An 18,149-nucleotide genomic window follows, 5' to 3' on the forward strand; every position below is an offset into this window, starting at 1 on the left:
TAAACGTATGTTAACTTGTGCGAAACCAGTCAGGATGATGAAATAAATCCTTCGTAAGCACTGCTACATTAAATAAGGTGAAGTGAGCCAGAAGAGTAATAAAATTCCAGCAGCATATTTGCAGTCTACAGCTCTTCTTGTTTATGCATTCAATTTTTTTTGGATGTTGCAGTCCATGCAATTTCTGTCGCAGGTTGCAGTGAGGTACTTTGTCGGGTGGCGATATTCGACAAAAATCGTATATATCAATGGAACCTATTTGTTTCCATGTTCCTTTAGTTTGCCCAACAAAATGCCTTACTACGACCAAATTGACTACGACGTCCAACAACTATCGGACGGCACCACCCACTCTTATCCCCTCCATCTGTTGGCAAGTCCCCTTACTACTCCCATACGAAGAAGAAAAAAATTAATTCAATGCATTTTCCACGTAATACAGATTAGAGGCTTTACCTTTACTTCCCGATGATACCATATGGTATCATGGTGCTGATTACGAAATGAATGTGCTTCTTGGACCTTCATACTCTTATGTTTGGGTGGAAACTCTGACACAGGTCTTAAGCAAGCCTGGGTAATTCATATTGATGACCAACCTCCCCCCTCTCCGCAACATATCCATGCCACATTTCCGAACAGTTTCACATTTTGGCTCATTATTCAACTTGTATGGCACCCAGGAACATGAAACATGTTTGAATCTCTTTGGAAACGTCCATTCTTTGAAAGGAATACTAAGGTTTGCGCATTCTCCCCAAACAGCGGGAGAAGAGGGGGCAAATTCCAGATTTTTGTTTTTCTTTCATTGAAATTCGGTGGTCGCCTCCCCAAACCCCCCTTCCTCAGTTCGGCGTTCTGAATTGTACACGGTTGCATGCTCTGATGTTCTAGCTGCAAAACAAAACTTATCCGAAGTAGATTGCTCTTATAGTGCCCGAGTTATAACAATTTTCCTCCAAAAATGCAAATTACCTATATTTCGTAAAATATATATTTTTTTAAAAAAAAATCACATTTTCGCTTATTATTCAACATGTATGGCACCCAAGAACATGAAACATGTTGAGTTCTCTTGAGAAATGTCCATTCTTCGAAAAGAATACTAAAGTTCGCGCCCTCTCCCCAAAAATGGGGGGGACGAAGGTGCAAACTCCAGATTTTCATGTTTTTTTTTCATTGAAATTCGGGGGTCGCGCCCCCAAACCCCCTTCCTCGGTTCGGCGTTATGAATTGTACACGGCTGCATGCGCTGATGTTTTAGCTGCAAAACAAAAGTTATCCGAAGTAGATTGCTCCCATAGTGCCAGAGTTATAACAATTTTCCTCCAAAGAGTGTTCGAATTTTAAAATTCCGGCCGAGAAACCAGGGCGAGAGAATTTTTTTTCTCTCTCTCCTCCTGCCATCACTGGTTTCTGGCACCGTGGTTGTGTTGCGCATAAAAGGGGCCTTAAAGTTGAGGCCGAAACTTACGAACGAGATTTCCTGTTCCCGTGCAGAGTTCCATAACGATATATTTAAATAAATAAATTTTAAAAAAATGAAAAAAAGTCAATGAAGACGAAATTCCCTGACATTTCCCTGACTTTTTTTGACACCTCAAATTCCCTGACTTTTCCCGGTTTTCCAGGTTTTCCAGGTCTGTCGCCACCCTGGATATGGTGTGGTATTTTTGGCACGAGGATCATTGGCCCATTTTTCATCTTTGGAATGCTGAACGCCGACCACTACCAACGACTGTTGGATGAGGAGATTTTTCCATCGGTTTTGTCAGAAGACAGTTCATACCCAACGTTCTTCCAGCAGGATGGAGCCCCTCCCCACTACGGACATTGTGTACGGGACTACCTGGACTAGCAGTTCCCTGGGAAGTGGATCGGGCGTCGAGGACTGGTAGAATGACCACCACGGTCACCGAACCTCATGCCTCTTGACTTCTACCTGTGGGACCACCTCAAGGCCATGGTTTACGCCATGAAAATTAAGAATTTACAGCATCTGGTGCAGCGGATTGTGAATGCCTGTGCTGCTGTGAATCCGGAGACATTGCTGGCTGTGCATGAGGACTGGAAGAAGCATGTGGCACAAACCATTGTGCACGAGGGTGGTCATTTTGAGAGCATGTGTTGTGAGGAGACACAAAGAGGGAAAGACAGGCCATAATTAGGAAAAGGTTCACGATAGGACAAAGCGGTTTGTGGCATTGAACTCCTGACGAAAAAACAATTGGAAATCATATGTCACATGCCTATGGTTCCATTTAAGAAACCTAAGTTGCGATCAAGATGGCGGATTCCAAGATGGCGCCCAGGGTGGTCACATGTGTCCTTGGGTTTGCCCCACCCCTCAAACATCACATGTGGCCAAAGTGGACCTCCAACACACCAGCCTTTCCTATGACAATGCTGTCACCTGATTTTTGGCCCACCCTGTATATCAAAAGGTGTAAATAAAAATTACTTACATGGGATTTTCAATGTTCGCTGGAAATCATTGTAAACAATTTTGTGAAACCACGAATATATTCACCATGTTACTGTGTATAACATGGATATATCAACAGGTGCAAATACAAATGACCAGATAGTTCATGAGCAATAAGAATTACAATAAAAGTTTAAGGTCATTTCTCCATGATTTTTCACTTTGTAACAGAATGCTTTGAGACACTAAGGAAAGTAGTGCCGTTCTGGCAGAATTCGAGCATGGGATGTGTACCAGTGGTATTTGTTGGGTGAGAAATAGGAAAATAACTTACTAAGTGCTGGAAGTCCATTTACGTAATTTTGATCTCACTTTCTCTTACTACAGAACAAAGAGGTTACTGAAGTGATAGCTTTGGGATGCTAAACACAGAGGAGGGATGGCAAGGGGGGGGGGGGGTGGCTCATTGAATAGGTATGATGTCATTCGCTCTTGATTGGCATAACATCAGCTTTATGACCTACAACTGAGAAAGCCATCTCTTGAACCTGAATTGTATTTCACATTATGTACGAGATATAATTGTTTGTCACTTTTTCCCATCAATTTTGATTTGATTTGATTTAGTTTATTTTACTTTGCGTTTTGTGCCTCTTGGCTAATTTGCGAAGATAGGGATGAGTGATGAAATGATGAAATTGATGAATGGACATTCACAAACAACCAAGCCCGACCGGGATTCAAACCTGGGACCCTTGGCATCGCAGCGCGATGTGCTAACCACTCGGCCACAGGGTCGGGCACTTTTTCCCATCAAAAACCAGGGTGTGCATTATACGTGCGTAAATATGGTATTTTCTTAAATACTGCATTTAGTAATTTTTGGCATTGTAAACAGTAGCTGCATATCAGAAATTTATTTTACAGGTTCAGAACACATAAATTAACCCATTAACTGCAGCAGAGCTACATTTAGACTCTCTAAAATTGGTCCTTTTTCGCAGAGCGTCCATGTATAGACGGTTTTTCAAAATTAACGGTTCTTATATTGCATGAAGTCATTTTAATAGACACCTCTTCTTCATACTATTATTAGTGTATGTGGGCTATTGGCAACCAAACAATCCATTGTTGATGCTTTGTCATCTTTTTGCAATATGAAATTAGAGCAGTAGTGGTCTTAGTCAGTAGGGTGTCTAACTGCCCCGTGGGAGACCCACGTTCAATTCCTAAGGTGAGTGTTCTAAGGTCGGAATTTTACCAGCCTTGTCACTGCATAAAGTAGTTTTTGGGGCTCATCCAGCCTCAAATAAATGGGTACCTGGGGGCAACCCTGGAGGGTAAAGGTGGCCAGATCGCAGTGCTGATCACATCACCTCCAAATGGCTTAGATCGAGAATATGTGGTGGCACCCTACCCCCACATCCACTAAATGTGCCTTCATGGCATGATGCAGTGTGCAGGCGAAACTTTAACGTTTACTTTACCTAATATCGTGGCAGTGTCTTTATATAGATTGTTTTCCTTAGCTTCATTTTTTTTTAACATCAACAATTTATGATGAAACAAATTTGTAGTATCATCTATATATAAATGATTTATTTTTGGGTGTACTTCCCTTCAAGGTTGCCGAAGGGAAGGGGTTAAACTATATTTTCATGGTATGACTTGAGATGACCGGACCACTCTCCGATTTTCTTTATATTTCACATACTCACTAATTGAGGCCTCCTAATCACGAATCTGAAGTTAAAATTTGTCGGTCATGTCTAGAAATTGTGAACCATTGGCACGTGGTTGTTAGGTTAGTTTCGGTTAGGTTAGGCAAACATAGTTAAAATTTGGTGTCGTGTTAGTATCAGGATCTATAAATTGGAAATAATTGCGAACCATTAACGCTAGACCCACGAACCATTGGCACGTGGTTAGGTTAGTTCAGTTAGGTTAGGCAAACATAGTTAAAATTTGGTGTCGTGGTAGTATCAGGATCTATAAATTGGAAATAATTGCGAACCATTAACGCTAGACCCACGAACCATTGGCACGTGGTTAGGTTAGTTCAGTTAGGTTAGGCAAACATAGTTAAAATTTGGTGTCGTGTTAGTATCAGGATCTATAAATTGGAAATAATTGCGAACCATTAACGCTAGACCCACGAACCATTGGCACGTGGTTAGGTTAGTTCAGTTAGGTTAGGCAAACATAGTTAAAATTTGGTGTCGTGTTAGTATCAGGATCTATAAATTGGAAATAATTGCGAACCATTAACGCTAGACCCACGAACCATTGGCACGTGGTTAGGTTAGTTCAGTTAGGTTAGGCAAACATAGTTAAAATTTGGTGTCGTGGTAGTATCAGGATCTATAAATTGGAAATAATTGCGAACCATTAACACTAGGCCCACGAACCATTGGCATGTGGTTAGGTTAGTTCGGTTAGGTTAGGCAAACATAGTTAAAATTTGGTGTCGTGTTAGTATCAGGATCTATAAATTGGAAATAATTGCGAACCATTAACACTAGGCCCACGAACCATTGGCATGTGGTTAGGTTAGTTCGGTTAGGTTAGGCAAACATAGTTAAAATTTGGTGTCGTGGTAGTATCAGGAATATATATATATTTGGTTGTGAAACAAAAAAATTCACGAAAATCGACAGTTTCCATTCCGAAAACTAACGCCTTATTTTCGCTTATTTTGCAATTTCTAAACGTTTCCGACAAATTTTAACTTCAGATTCATGATTAGGAGGCCTCAATGAGTGAGTATGCCAAATATGAAGAAAATCGGAGAGGGATCCGGTCATCTCAAGTCGTTCCATTTTCACATAAACAGTTGGCAATTTTAGTGATTGGGCAATACTGATTCTGAACCATAGTACTGTCACTTTCCATGTTTTAAAATCATGACGTAAGTGATCTGCCCTAAACATACTACATTATGTTGGAACAATGGCTTCATTATGTAGGCAGATTACAAATGAAAACAGGACAGCATTGGCAAATGCTACTATGGAAAACAACCTTACTTCTGGTTTATCTCCTGACTATCTTGAAGTACAGTCTGTAATTGATCCAAACCAACACGCACTCCATCCAATTGGCTCTGCATTGCAGTTTTTAGCATGGCTTCAACAGATGCTTTCTTCCTAATCACTCTTCTTTTATATTGTTCAACCTGAAAATACATATTTTTAAAATAAAATATGCCACTGAATAAAATTACTCACAGTGAAGTTCATTGGAAACTATCCAAAATAAATTTCACCAAGCTCTATTCTTTAAACTGTATTTCTTTCATTCTTATTTTATTAAAATGCTGACCAAGGCAAAATTTATTGTATAAAAAATATACACTAAAAGGTAATGTTTCCACTCTCTAACAGAGTTCTCTTCAGACAACAATGCACAATAAATTCTATGACAGTGTTACCATCTTATTTTACGTCACTCTTCTACCTCTTTGGGCTAATTGTGACACTGAGTATGAATGATGATTAGATGGAATTGATGAAGGAACAGTCACACAGGAACACCCAATAGAGATACATAGAATGTGCTAACCTCCATGGCAGAGTGGTTAACACAGTGTGTAGGGACACCAGAGGTTCCAGGCTTGTATCCTGGCCTAGTCATGGGTGTTCTTTGTGAGTATCACTTCATCAATTTCATTACTCATCCTCATCTTTGCAATTAGCCAAAAGTCGCAGAAAAGCGAAGTAAAATGAACCAAATCAATAAATCAGAATTAAAGAACGTGAATCTGTCAGTTTCAGTCATGTGGTTTATGTAAGTGTAGTCTCTTGTTTTAATTGTGAATTTACCAAAACAAACATTACTATATTTAGTTGTATGCAGCAACCTGTTAAGTAATAGCAAGTATTTTACTGTATTAATAACATGACCAAGAATTTTGAATTGGGGCATATAGCTGTTGCTTATGCTTATTATTTAACTAATCAGATGCCCCTTAAAAAACAGGAGTAATTGCACAACTTAACTCCCTCACTCCCTTGAGTGATGCCAAGGTACTGCATCCATTATATTAAAATATTGCTTGATTTCATCTTACGACTATGCAGTGCCACTGCCTGCAATGTTTTCAATGAAAAAAGAATGGTAACACAATTAAACCTCAGTTCCACAACAGAAAACACTACATATGATGAACAAGGCAACATATGTATATTTCAGAAGAAAAAAACAACAACTTAATAACAAAATTTTGAAATGTCACATAATAAGTGTGTATTTTTTTTACTCAAATATATATTGCCTTGATCAGCAGATGTAGTGTTTTTCCAGAAAAGAATGGTTGGTCCAGCCAATAATGACATACAAGTGTGGTAACTTCTACAATCTACTTTTCATGACAATTCCATCAAAATCTTGCGTTTTGCATATTTAAAACACACTTATTAATTTCTTCAATCTTACTTTTAGAATTCTAACAAAATGAATTCTCATCCTTCTCTACAACTTACAGAAATCATTACACAATCAGAACAGTGAGCAAAATTCACACCTTACTTGGATGATTTGAAAGAGCCATTGACCACATCACAGTGACTAGCAATCAGTGTTCTATATAACAAAACATATAATGATATGGCCCAAGTTCCAATTGCTTAACACACTAAAACATATAATGATATGGCCCAAGTTCCAGTTATTTAACACACTAACTGCCACAATAGAAAAACAAATTCCTTGGAGGCCATGATGTTACAAATATATAATAAAAGCATTGAAAGCAATATATTTCTTGATAATTAGATGAAAAAATGATATTTATAATTATTTTATGTGTGCGAGTCACATGCAACTCACGTGGTGCTAGAATCAATTATTACGCTGCACACCACACGAGTTATATTTGGCTCACAGCATATTTATTGTTCTTTCAGAGCATCGAGTCTTATGTAATTTGTAACATAGCTCTGCTGTATACTATTGTATCAATATCATTCGAGGAGCTGGCCAGAAATAATTCATGGCCAAATGCACAATCGGCAAAAGATCAAAACAGTTCATGAGTGAAAATGTTTTTAGTTTTACCTTGTCAGATTTAAGTGAAATTTAAAGGCAAAAAGAAATATAAAAGCAGTTCATGTACATGTTTTCATTTTATCATCCTTTTTAAATTGTTTGTATTAATTCTAACAGCAGCAGCATCACTAAATAAGATTTTCATGAACCATCTGCAAAACTTTGTCCACAGGGCCACTCTTCACGAAACATACCGTTTTACTCGTGTATAATGCGCACTTTTTTTAAAATTTTTGCTCCTAAAAACTGTGGTGCGTATTATGTACGGAATAATTCAGACAGCCAATATGAAACCGTACAGGGTCGTTCCATGAATTTGGGACACTTGCATTGATTTTTCATGTTTTTGGAACCCTATCATGTTAAATATCGTTGTAAAGCTTAAATCCTGCAGTTTCTGAATATGGCAAAAGTATTCCATTCAAGATAACGACACTGACGTAAAATGCGGTTGAAATAAGTGCATCACAAAATGAAGGAATGTTCTGATTTCTATGGTGCTTTGGATGAAAGAAAACATAAAAGAAAAGAAAACAATAATTAAAATGTATTACTGACCAAATAATAATATATATATGGAATGTGTAAATTCCTTAATGGAAGAAATCTTGTGCTGCTAACTGCTAGTTTAAAGGTCCTGAGTGTGCCTTGTATAAATGTTACATTAGTCACGGAAAATGTATATATTTTGAAGTTCTTTTAGAAAAAGTAAAGTAGGAATGAGCAAAACCACATATAAAAGTTTGAAGGTCATTTCACACGATTCTTCACTTTGTAATTTAATGTTCTGCGACACCAAGAAAAGCAGTGCCACTCTGGCGAAATTAGAGCATGTACCTTCCGTCACATGGAATGTATATCAGCAGTATTTGTTGGCGAGAAATAATAGAAAATAACTTCCTAAGCACTGCAAATCCATAACGCAATTTTGATCTCGCTTTCTACTAAAGTAGAATATAAGGTGGTTAAAGAGTGAAAGCTTTGGGCTGCTAAACACAGTGGAGGGAGAAGGTGTAGGTGGCATGAGTTGGAGACTATTGTTTACACAAGAGGATATTCTCCTCTTGGTCCACATAGCAACAGGTGACTCATTGAATAGGTATGGTGTTATTCACTCTTGATCAGCATAGCAACAGCTTTACGACCTACAACTGAAGAAAGCCATTTCTTGAAACTGGATGGTACTGCACATTATAAACGAGATATAATTTTTTGTAACTTTTAACTATCAAAAACCAGGGTGCGCATTATACACACATGCGCACTATACACACGTAAATACGGTATATGTCATAGCATGGTAGCATGAGCTGCATGTATGCCATGAGGCTCCCCAAGTAAAGAGACGTGCAAGTCAAATACGCTTCATGAGGGCTCTGGCATAAAACTAGCATGAGTTAATTACAACTCACATGACAGTTAACGTTAGCATTAAAATAATGCCCCTAAATGCTTTAGACACCTGATCATGTAATATCTGGTCTTGAGCACAAATTCTCTAGAGCGTTGAATGAAAATATACAAAAATCTCATGTCAGAGTCAAACTGAAACCATGGACGCCTGCCTGCTCACGCAAGCTACATTTCAAATCATAATTTCCCTGATAAATAATACTTATTGAAGCTTCTAACTGTGCAAATTAGTTTCTCCAAACCTCAAACTCAGGTCCACAATAATTTCCAGTATTCTAAATACTCCTATAAAACTTGCGAAGAATCATTTAACATTCAAAACCGTTACCAATAATATTTTACCTGAATAACTCATTCCATACAATCTTGAAAACGTATATTCATTCAATAATTCCACACACCTTTTCTAACTGGTCAGGCCTCTGTAGCATATTGACAACATGTTTTGCAGCGGTGGCTCTTGCCTCGGCTTCTAATTTTTTAACATCCATGCGAAAAACAGTCTTTACAGATTAGATGGTCCTGAAATTAAAAAAACAAAAATTAAAAAATGTAATTATTACATAATAATGGTCACATAATTCGATTTCAACTTATGATTAGTCACAGGAAGATAAAAGAAAGGCTATGCCTGTTTTTAATTTGGAAATTCTTTAGTTTTCATTAATTTTGATTACTCTCTTGATGCACATGAATTTAAAACAAAAATATTTCATGAGCCTGTTGAAAGTTGTTGAAGTACTGTGTTATGGTGTCACCAAACAAAGTAATTTTGGTACCTTTGAACCTCTGTACCCCTCTTGAGAAAGTGAAATATTTTGCATGGTTTGTGAAGATTATGTTATTTATTAACAATTTTCAAATGTTTTTAGCTTGCGGAAATCTGTAGTTGTGAAGCAGAGTACATCCGGTATCTTAACTAGTTACTGCAGATGGCTAGGGATGTGGGTCAGCACATTGGCTTCCTGTGTACTTCACATCTGGTTTCCTTACCTTGAAGCAGAACAGTCCGAAGGCTTTGCGCAAGTGAATATAGCACCTATTTAATCAAAATATGCCAGGATGTGTGAATGCAGTTGGCCACCACTTGAACAACTCTTATAACACAGGTTAGGACTCGCTACACAACATAAACACAATTTTCTACATGCTAAAGATGTGTGTGTAAAAATAAGAGGCACATCATAGGTCTAAAATGTCTGCATCTGTGCCATGCCTCGCCATTCTGGAGTCACGTGGTATCTCGGCCAGTAGTCAAAGCGAACATACAGTACATTTGGCAACTACACCATGGCAAGGTAAGTAGCAATATTCGTTCCTTTGCTCTACCACAACTCAACAAGCTAAAACAACAATGAGCAATCATTATAAATCATGTCAAATTTTCCACTTTCCTGTGGGTACATGGAGAGTCACCAGCACCATTTACATTAAACTGTTTTAACAAAATGTACAATTAAATATGAATGGTTACAGTTCTGATTTCGTAATAAACAAACTTTGGTTTTCAGTTTTCAGGAGAATGAAGAATGAATTTAGAATACTGTAAATGGTTACATATAAATAGTAGCACAGTAAGAACACAGAAGTATTATTATAATGCTAAGAGGTCTACAATGACTCATTCTGTACACACGTACTAAAAACAGAACTTACTTCATGCACAAAGTTAAATTAACTGTGAAAATTATGCTACCACAGGAGGAAAAAGTTGATGGAGGGGGATTAAAGTAACGGTTTCAATTGTTTTATGTTTCATTTCGAATTTTCCTAACAGGAAGACTAATTATCGTAGAATTTTGGCAATCATTGTCACACAAAATTTGAACCTTCCTTAAAGTAATGAGCACTGTTTGGATTTAAAAAAAAGTTATTTATGTTGAAAAAACAACTCAAGAATTACCTTGCACAAGCATGCGCACTTCCCATGGACAATGTATTTTCCATTGACAAGCGACTGTAAGTGTCGTAGACTAGTGTGAATAAATGTAGAAGTAAATCGGAACCTTAGTAGAATGCATTTAGAGACTTTACCTTAATGCTAAGAGAACCAAACCTGGCCTGCCTAACCTAACTGCAAAATTCTTTTGAACCATACACATGTGACCTAGATGGCAGCAGTAGTTCGTAACCAAGCCAACTGTAAATAAACAGCTGGTTGCAAGAAAGGAATCACATAGGTGTGTACGGAAGTGAAAAAACATCCTCATCAGTAAAATTTTCGTTTCCCCAAAACGTATTTCTTCAATTTTACAGGAGAAAGTACTTACCAAAATGAGGTTATTTATACTTTAGGAAGGTCTTGGAAGTGTATTTTCCCCTCGCTTAAATTTTTTTGCCGGTAAATCATGTAATTTTCGACATTAATGTCACTCCGATGCACGAAAGCTGTTCCCTTGATGTCCGTCTACCAAATGTTTGCGTGCATTTAATGACGTAACAACCAGTCAGTGTTTCCAAATACGTGGTTTTGTAACTGTGTAACAGTTCTAGAACGTAAATAAACGTGAGTTACTGTTCATCATTTCTGATTACGAACTTGCGACATGACATGCACAGGATCAGTGGTGTGCTCAATGTGAGGTTGATGGGGGTTATAACCCCCTTTCGCCCAGTATCTCTAAGGCTATTTATGAATCGTTTGTGGGGCTATCCGTCAATGGTTCGTGGGGCTATTTATGAATGGTTCGTGGGTCTATCCTTGTATGGTTCGTGGGGTTTTCGAACCTGGAAAAAAAAATACAAAATCAGTAACACGAAAGTAGGTATTTTTCTATGAAGAAGGTTGCAACACTGCATAACCACTGATCATGGGCTACGCTAGTCAAGATTTCTCCGCCATATTGGGTGTAACGCAATCGAAAGCGAACAAAATAAAAATACTGGTAACAGTTTCATGCATCGGAGACACATTTCTTCAATTTTACACAAGAAACTACTTACGGAAATGAGTTTCTCCAAGGTTTACAACCTTCGTCGATATATATTCTTACTGAAACTTCATCCTACAATGCAGCAGAAATATAAATAATCACTTTTCATGTAATAATATTGCGCATTTTGTGAAAATCGACAACATCATGCCGTTGTTTCCAAGATGTACCTGCAGATGGCTCTAGCGTCGGAAGTCACGCGATCTCGCTAGTGGAATCAGGGTTTCCAAACGCGCGATTTTTTTCGAGAAACGCGCATTTTTTTTTTCGAGAAACGCGCGGTTTTTTGTCGAGAAAGGAAAATGGTTTTTCGATGAATTTAGGGGTGAAATGGGTGCTAATGGAACCTAACCTAACAGGCCTAACCTAACCTCGTGTGAATGGTTCGTTGGGCTACCCGTGGATGGTTTTTGGGGCTAACGTCAATGGTTTGTGGGGCTACCCGTGGATGGTTTTTGGGCCTAACGAACAATGTTTCATCGAAATGTACAATTTCCAGACATGATCCCCGGTTTTTTACAACTTTCATGCACAATAGAGTTGGAAACATTGATATTCGAAAACAAAAGAAGCGTTACAATTCGCAAAGCAAGCGATATTGCACGGTGACGTGCTTTCCGTAGCATTAAGGAAAATGGTTTATTTTAGCAGAAAAAGTGTTTGTTTTCGTGCAAAAAGCATATTGGCACCTTCCCCTTTGTTCCGCAATACATAATTGGTAAGTACAAACCACGAGAAAGACAAAATATCCGATTTAAATGTGTCTCCGATGCATGAAACTGTTAATAAAATACTCGATATCTCGAAAATTGAGATTATTTGCGTGCAAAAAACGAAACGCGAACTTGAAGAATCCTTAGGAATGCAGAATATGTAAGTATCAATGTGAAAAATACGAAAATAAGGGAATTAGAGACGTTTGGTGGTTACTAAAATTTTAATGTATGGAGTACGTCTATTACTCACAAACTTCATCGGTCAGGTCTTGTAAAAGGCCCGAAACAAAGCAAATTGTCACAACACTAATAACTTCTAAACTTACTTAATACTACTACTGCTACTACTAATAATTATTATATTTATTTCCGTATACCTAGAATACAAGGAACGGAAAACAGCTGAATTTTGAATTCTATTATGTATCTTGACCTATGTCACGAAAACAGCCATGTCCACCAATTTTGTCCACTTAACCACAAGCTACTGCTATCCGATTTGTAGAAGGCAAACAACAAAACTTTTAAGCTCTATCATATCTACAGTATCGGCGCTATTCTCCATTTGTTTGTCACCAGATTGCTGTCTTGGGCCGGTGATCCAAGCAACACAAGTCGGCATAAGTTTACTGAGCGGTCATGGACAAATCGCAAGAAGACTTTCAATAATTCAATTCATTGAGCTCGGCCCCGCCTTTCGACTTTTGACGTCACTAATATATCTACCACGCCTAACTTAACAACGAATGTATTTTCCGTGACATCAGAAAGACGGAGGACGGGGTTTGATTAAGAAAGTTTTTAAGTAGTGTGCAATGAGATTGTCGTCCCAATAAATGAGAGGGGTCTCCCTTATCGCACAACATCGTAAAATAACCCTATGTTTCTTTTTAGCGTCAACAAAAAAGGAAGGCGAATCAATTTGATATATAAAAGTGCAGTTTATTGCAGTGCATGACAAAGTATTTATTAAATTCACTCACACACATGTTATGTAAAAAATGTAGGGGTGTGCGGGATCCCAAAAAGTCGGGACTGGGATCGGGAAAAAAAAATTCCTGTCGCGATCCCGACTTCAGGAAATGACTTCCCGACTTTTTGGGATCCCGAGCAGTCGGGAAATACCGAATGGTTATTTTAAAAAGTAGTTAATTCTCGACGTTTTCTGCATTGTAAGTTTCTGGAACTTACCGGAAATTGTTAGTTTTTATTCCAGAAATGCAAAAAACATTTCCCGTCCCGAAAAATTCCCGACTTTGTCGGGAAATTGCGAATTTTTCCCGTCCCGACCCAAAAAAATCCTGTCCCCCTCCCCACGCTTTTGACGGGCAATTGTTCTCCCATTTAAATACATGGGGAATTTGATGCTGAATGAGCTGCTATTACATTAAATTGCAAGTTTAATTTGATCTTAACCTTAGAAATGTCTGAACATGATAGTTGAATAATTAGTGCTGTAAAACTAAGATTTTAAAAAAGATGATCGTCAACAACAGAAAAGATAGAACTCAAAAAAGCATTAAAATTTGCAACATATGAGGCGTTTCGGATACGAAGGGCGAACTCAACAATCACGTATGTACGTAAATCACGCATGAAACATTCCGATCTACTGTTACCAAGTTTTTGTGGTATTCGCACTGTGCCTGACAACTTGAAACGCATTTCCCTCACAATGTCCGTTTGTTGAGTTCGCCCTTCGTATCCGCAACGCCTCATATGTCTCCTGTGTGTGCCTAATCTACAATATGTTTGCGTCACTTGCAATTTTCACAATGGACATTTCTACTATGACATGAAACACTCTAGGGGGGGGGGGGCTTCATTTCAAAATAAGAAGTGGAATGCACAACTATTCCCATGTTTTAAAGAATGGATTTTTACGAACTGGTGCAGACTGCAGAGGTTGTCAGACAGCACGGATAAGCTTATCGGGACTGGACAAAAAGTTTATTGATTTGTTTATTTTACTTTGCTTTTCTGTCACTTTTGACTAATCGCGAAGATAAGGATGAATGATGAAAGAATACTCATGTCCAGGGCGGAATTCTAACCCGCTACTCCAGGCGTCGTCGCACGCTGTGCTAACAACTCCGTTGGCCTATAGTTTATAGTGGGGTCCTCCACTAGGTTTAGAACTTTCAACCCTTTGATAGGAAATTGGACTTACAGACCGCAGAATGAAAAAAAATCTGTAAAAAAAACTCTGCATTAGGCCATTGTTTGAAGACCATTAGCAAAGTGTGAGGTCGGATATCTACGTGTAGGTACTTTTGTAATCATTACATTGTCATTACTGGTGATGTTGTGACAAATTTTTCATTTTTTTTTGTTATAATTACTTTGAAAGTTATTTGTCTTTCCTGCTATTGTAAATCTATTAATTATAACTTTCAAATAAGTGAGAAGCATATACCAGGGTGATTGTTTTCCTTTCAATAACTTTTTTTTTTTTTTTTTTTTTGCTAGTTCGGTAAGTGATTTCATTGTAAGTTATGTGTCTTTCATCATTTTGGATGGTCTAAGTGCTTTTTTATATTGCAGAATATTTTTCTTATTAAGATTGGTGATTCGTATGTGTTATCTTACTTTTGAGTATGGTTGAGAAGATTATAAATATGGATTTCGATATTTGTAGTCGGAGTATTGTTGGTACTGCTTAGGCTGTAGTGGTGGGATAAATATGGCATGATAACTGCGATGGATGATATATATCGTATTCGTGTTTCTGTGGGTCTAGATCATCTAGATAACATGAATACATGGTGAGCAGGTGTTGTAATGGCGTATAAATGTGTGTAGGTGCTGCATCATGTCGGATATCAAGATGAATGGTATTCCAGAATACTGGGTCTTCGGATATCATGACTTTGTTTATGTATCGTTGGCGAAGGCTCTCGACGTGATACAGAATAGTCGGGAAGGAAATTCTGTCATACAGTAGTGCTGTGGGATAAGGTAATTTAATCCAGAAAGCCAATCTAAATGCGTGCCGTTCAAAGATTTCCAGTTGGTCGTAGAAGGAGGCAGAAGCGTCAATCCAAGCAATATGCCCGTGAGTGATGGCTGGGCGCAAGAACATTTTGTAGGTGGTTAGGACTGTTGTCGGGTGTAATCCCCAAGATGTACCCACCAGTTTCCATAATAGGTTTAGGCGGTTCTTTACCTTCTTCTTTATCCTTTCTAAGTGTGGGCGCCAGGTCAGTTTTTCATCTATGGTAACCCCAAGGTATGTTACGTGATTTGAAGGTAAGATGCGTCTCCCCTCTATTTTAATCTCCAAGAGTTTGGGGTTTCGGTGTACTTTAGAGCGACAGTGCGGAGGTAGGAAAACTACTGCCTGAGTTTTTGAAGAGTTTATTGATAGTTTCCATTGGTTGCACCAGCGAATAAAGGAGTCTACGGCCTTTTGGAGTGTTTTATTAATGGATTGAACTGTTTTCCCAAGAGTTAGGAAAGCAGTGTCATCTGCAAATTGGAATATGTGTGTGCTGGTATCCATGGTCGGCATATCTGTTACATACATTAAATATAACAGCGGTGACAAAACAGACCCCTGTGGGACTCCTGTGTGCAAGAAGATGGGATAGGATGTTGCCGAGTTCAGAGAGATGTATGCCATGCGGCCTGCCAGGAACGAATGGATAAGGCGAATGTAGCATTGAGGAAGTTGGAATTTGTGGAGTTTATATATTAATCCGGAATGCCATACTTTGTCAAACGCCTTTTCGAGATCGAATAAAAGAAGACACGATGGCAAGGACTTGTTATAGTGGTTTGTTATAGTTGTTATCAATCTCAGAAGTTGGTCGTTGAGGCTGATGGATGGTCGGAAGCCTGCTTGATGTGCAGGTAGGAGCTTCTTGGATGAAAGGTGTTGGTGCAATCTGCGTACAAGTACTTTTTCAAAGATTTTGCTGAGGGTCGATGTGAGCTGTATTGGTCTGTAAGAGGATACTTCGCGAACAGGTTTCCCGGGTTTGGCGAACAGCAGCATTTTGGAAACTTTCCATTCTGTCGGGAAGTAGCCTGTTCGTAGTATATATGTATATATGGTGGCTAGGATTAGCAGAAAGGTTCGTGGAGCCTCTTTGACGAGTCGGTAGGTTACCGAGTCGAAGCCTGGAGCAGTGTTTCTTTTCCGAGATATGGCGCATGCGATGTCTTCTGGTGTTATAGGTGAGGTTAGAGGTTCGTTTTCATCCATACTATGGTCATTGTTAGGTTTGAGAGCTCGGTTATGTGGGTTTGAGACACGTTGTACTGTACGTGATTGGGTTGTTTTGTGTAATGGTTCAGTTTGTGGTGTGAAGATACCTTGGAAGTAGTGCGCAAAGGCGTTTGCTTTCTCTTGGTCGTCGTCTACGGATTTCCCATCGACTATAATGGGATATGTAGTTCTTGACCTTTTCCCTGTGAGTTTGTTAAATTGCTGCCAGTATTTGGATGGGTGGGATGTATCAGCCAGTGTATTGCACGTTTTTATCCAATTCCTTCTTTTATATGCAATAATATAGTTTTGTACCGTGCGGAGGAGTTGTCTATGATGCCGTAACGCTTCAGGATTTCTTGTTACAACATACTCCCGGAAGGCACGCCTGGAGGCTGAAATGAGTTTTAGATAGTTCGGCGGTAATTTTGGTTTATATAGATTGATGGTTTGAAGTGGGATGGTACTTTTCGCAGCTTCAGTTAAGGCGGAAGTGAGTAATGGGACTACATCATCCAGATCCCTATCGTTTGTTGGCGTATCTGCGTTTTGCACGGCGTTTTCGATTGCATTACGATATTTTTCCCAGTCTGCTTGATCGTAGGAGTACCTTGTTATGAGAAAGGGTTTGTGAGGAGTTGGTGCAGGTGCGTCAACTGTAAAGATTATAGGTGCGTGATCGCTACCAATGGGTTCAAGTACATCCACGTTGCTATTTGTAAGGAGGGAAGTCGATGTAAGTACAACATCTGGAGAGGTACTGCTGATTGGCCTAGATGGTTTCGGAAGTTGGTGGAAATGGCAATTTTGGCAGTTGACTATAGTTTGGTGAAATTGTCGCTTTTCGGCTTGTGGTCGACTATGGAGATTTATGTCAGCCATGATTATGTAATGCTTGTAGCTGTTTTCAATGTAATTGATAAAGTTGTATGGTATAGGATGTCCAGGCCGAACATAGATGGTTGCTAGGGTAATGCTTCTGTGTCTCAGATATATTGTTGCTATGCTGTATTCCGGCAGGTTGAAATGCGGTGGTAATGTGTGTTCTCTGTGCGGATATGATTTTCGAAAGCCAATTGCGGTCCCTCCATTTGCACGTTGAGCTTCCGTTGGCCCATCATGTCGAATCATATTATATCCGCTGATCTTGGGTTTGAATTTTGGCGTTAGGAATGTTTCGTTGAGGGCAAAAGCTGATATATTCTTTTCCTGCAAGACAGTCTCAAATAAGCTTTTGTGTTTTGTTAAAGAGCGAATATTTAAGAAGAGAAAAGAATAACCCATGATTGTTATGAAGAGTCTGAAAACTGTTTTAGGATGTACTTGTGTTTTCAAGAGGGTTGATATTGAAATGGACATGTGGTCCCGTATACGTAGCGTGTAACTGCAGTTTGAAAAGTGTTTTT

General features: G+C 38.7%; 1 protein-coding gene across 5 annotated transcripts in view; it reads right to left on the reverse strand.

Moving 5' to 3' along the window:
* LOC145984239 (exocyst complex component 3-like) overlaps window positions 1-13,129 on the reverse strand; it is a 55,882-nt gene extending 42,753 nt beyond the window's left edge. Inside the window, exons 1-4 of one of the 5 annotated variants that reach the window (XM_083117821.1) lie at window positions 12,911-13,129; window positions 11,155-11,611; window positions 9,286-9,406; window positions 5,452-5,600 (exon numbers count right to left, since the gene is read on the reverse strand). In XM_083117821.1, the coding sequence (XP_082973947.1) occupies window positions 5,452-5,600; window positions 9,286-9,375 (239 nt within the window). In that variant the 5' untranslated portion in view covers window positions 9,376-9,406; window positions 11,155-11,611; window positions 12,911-13,129. Of the gene's footprint in view, window positions 1-5,451; window positions 5,601-9,226; window positions 9,407-11,154; window positions 11,612-11,827; window positions 11,954-12,910 lie in introns of those variants that run through there. The other 4 variants (XM_083117823.1, XM_083117819.1, XM_083117822.1 and 1 more) reach the window with 4 other exon arrangements.
* Between the last annotated feature and the right edge of the window lie 5,020 nt (window positions 13,130-18,149).

This window comes from Lepisma saccharinum, chromosome 2 (assembly GCF_977018435.1).
Source record: "Lepisma saccharinum chromosome 2, izLepSacc3.1, whole genome shotgun sequence".
NCBI classification, from domain to species: domain Eukaryota; kingdom Metazoa; phylum Arthropoda; class Insecta; order Zygentoma; family Lepismatidae; genus Lepisma; species Lepisma saccharinum.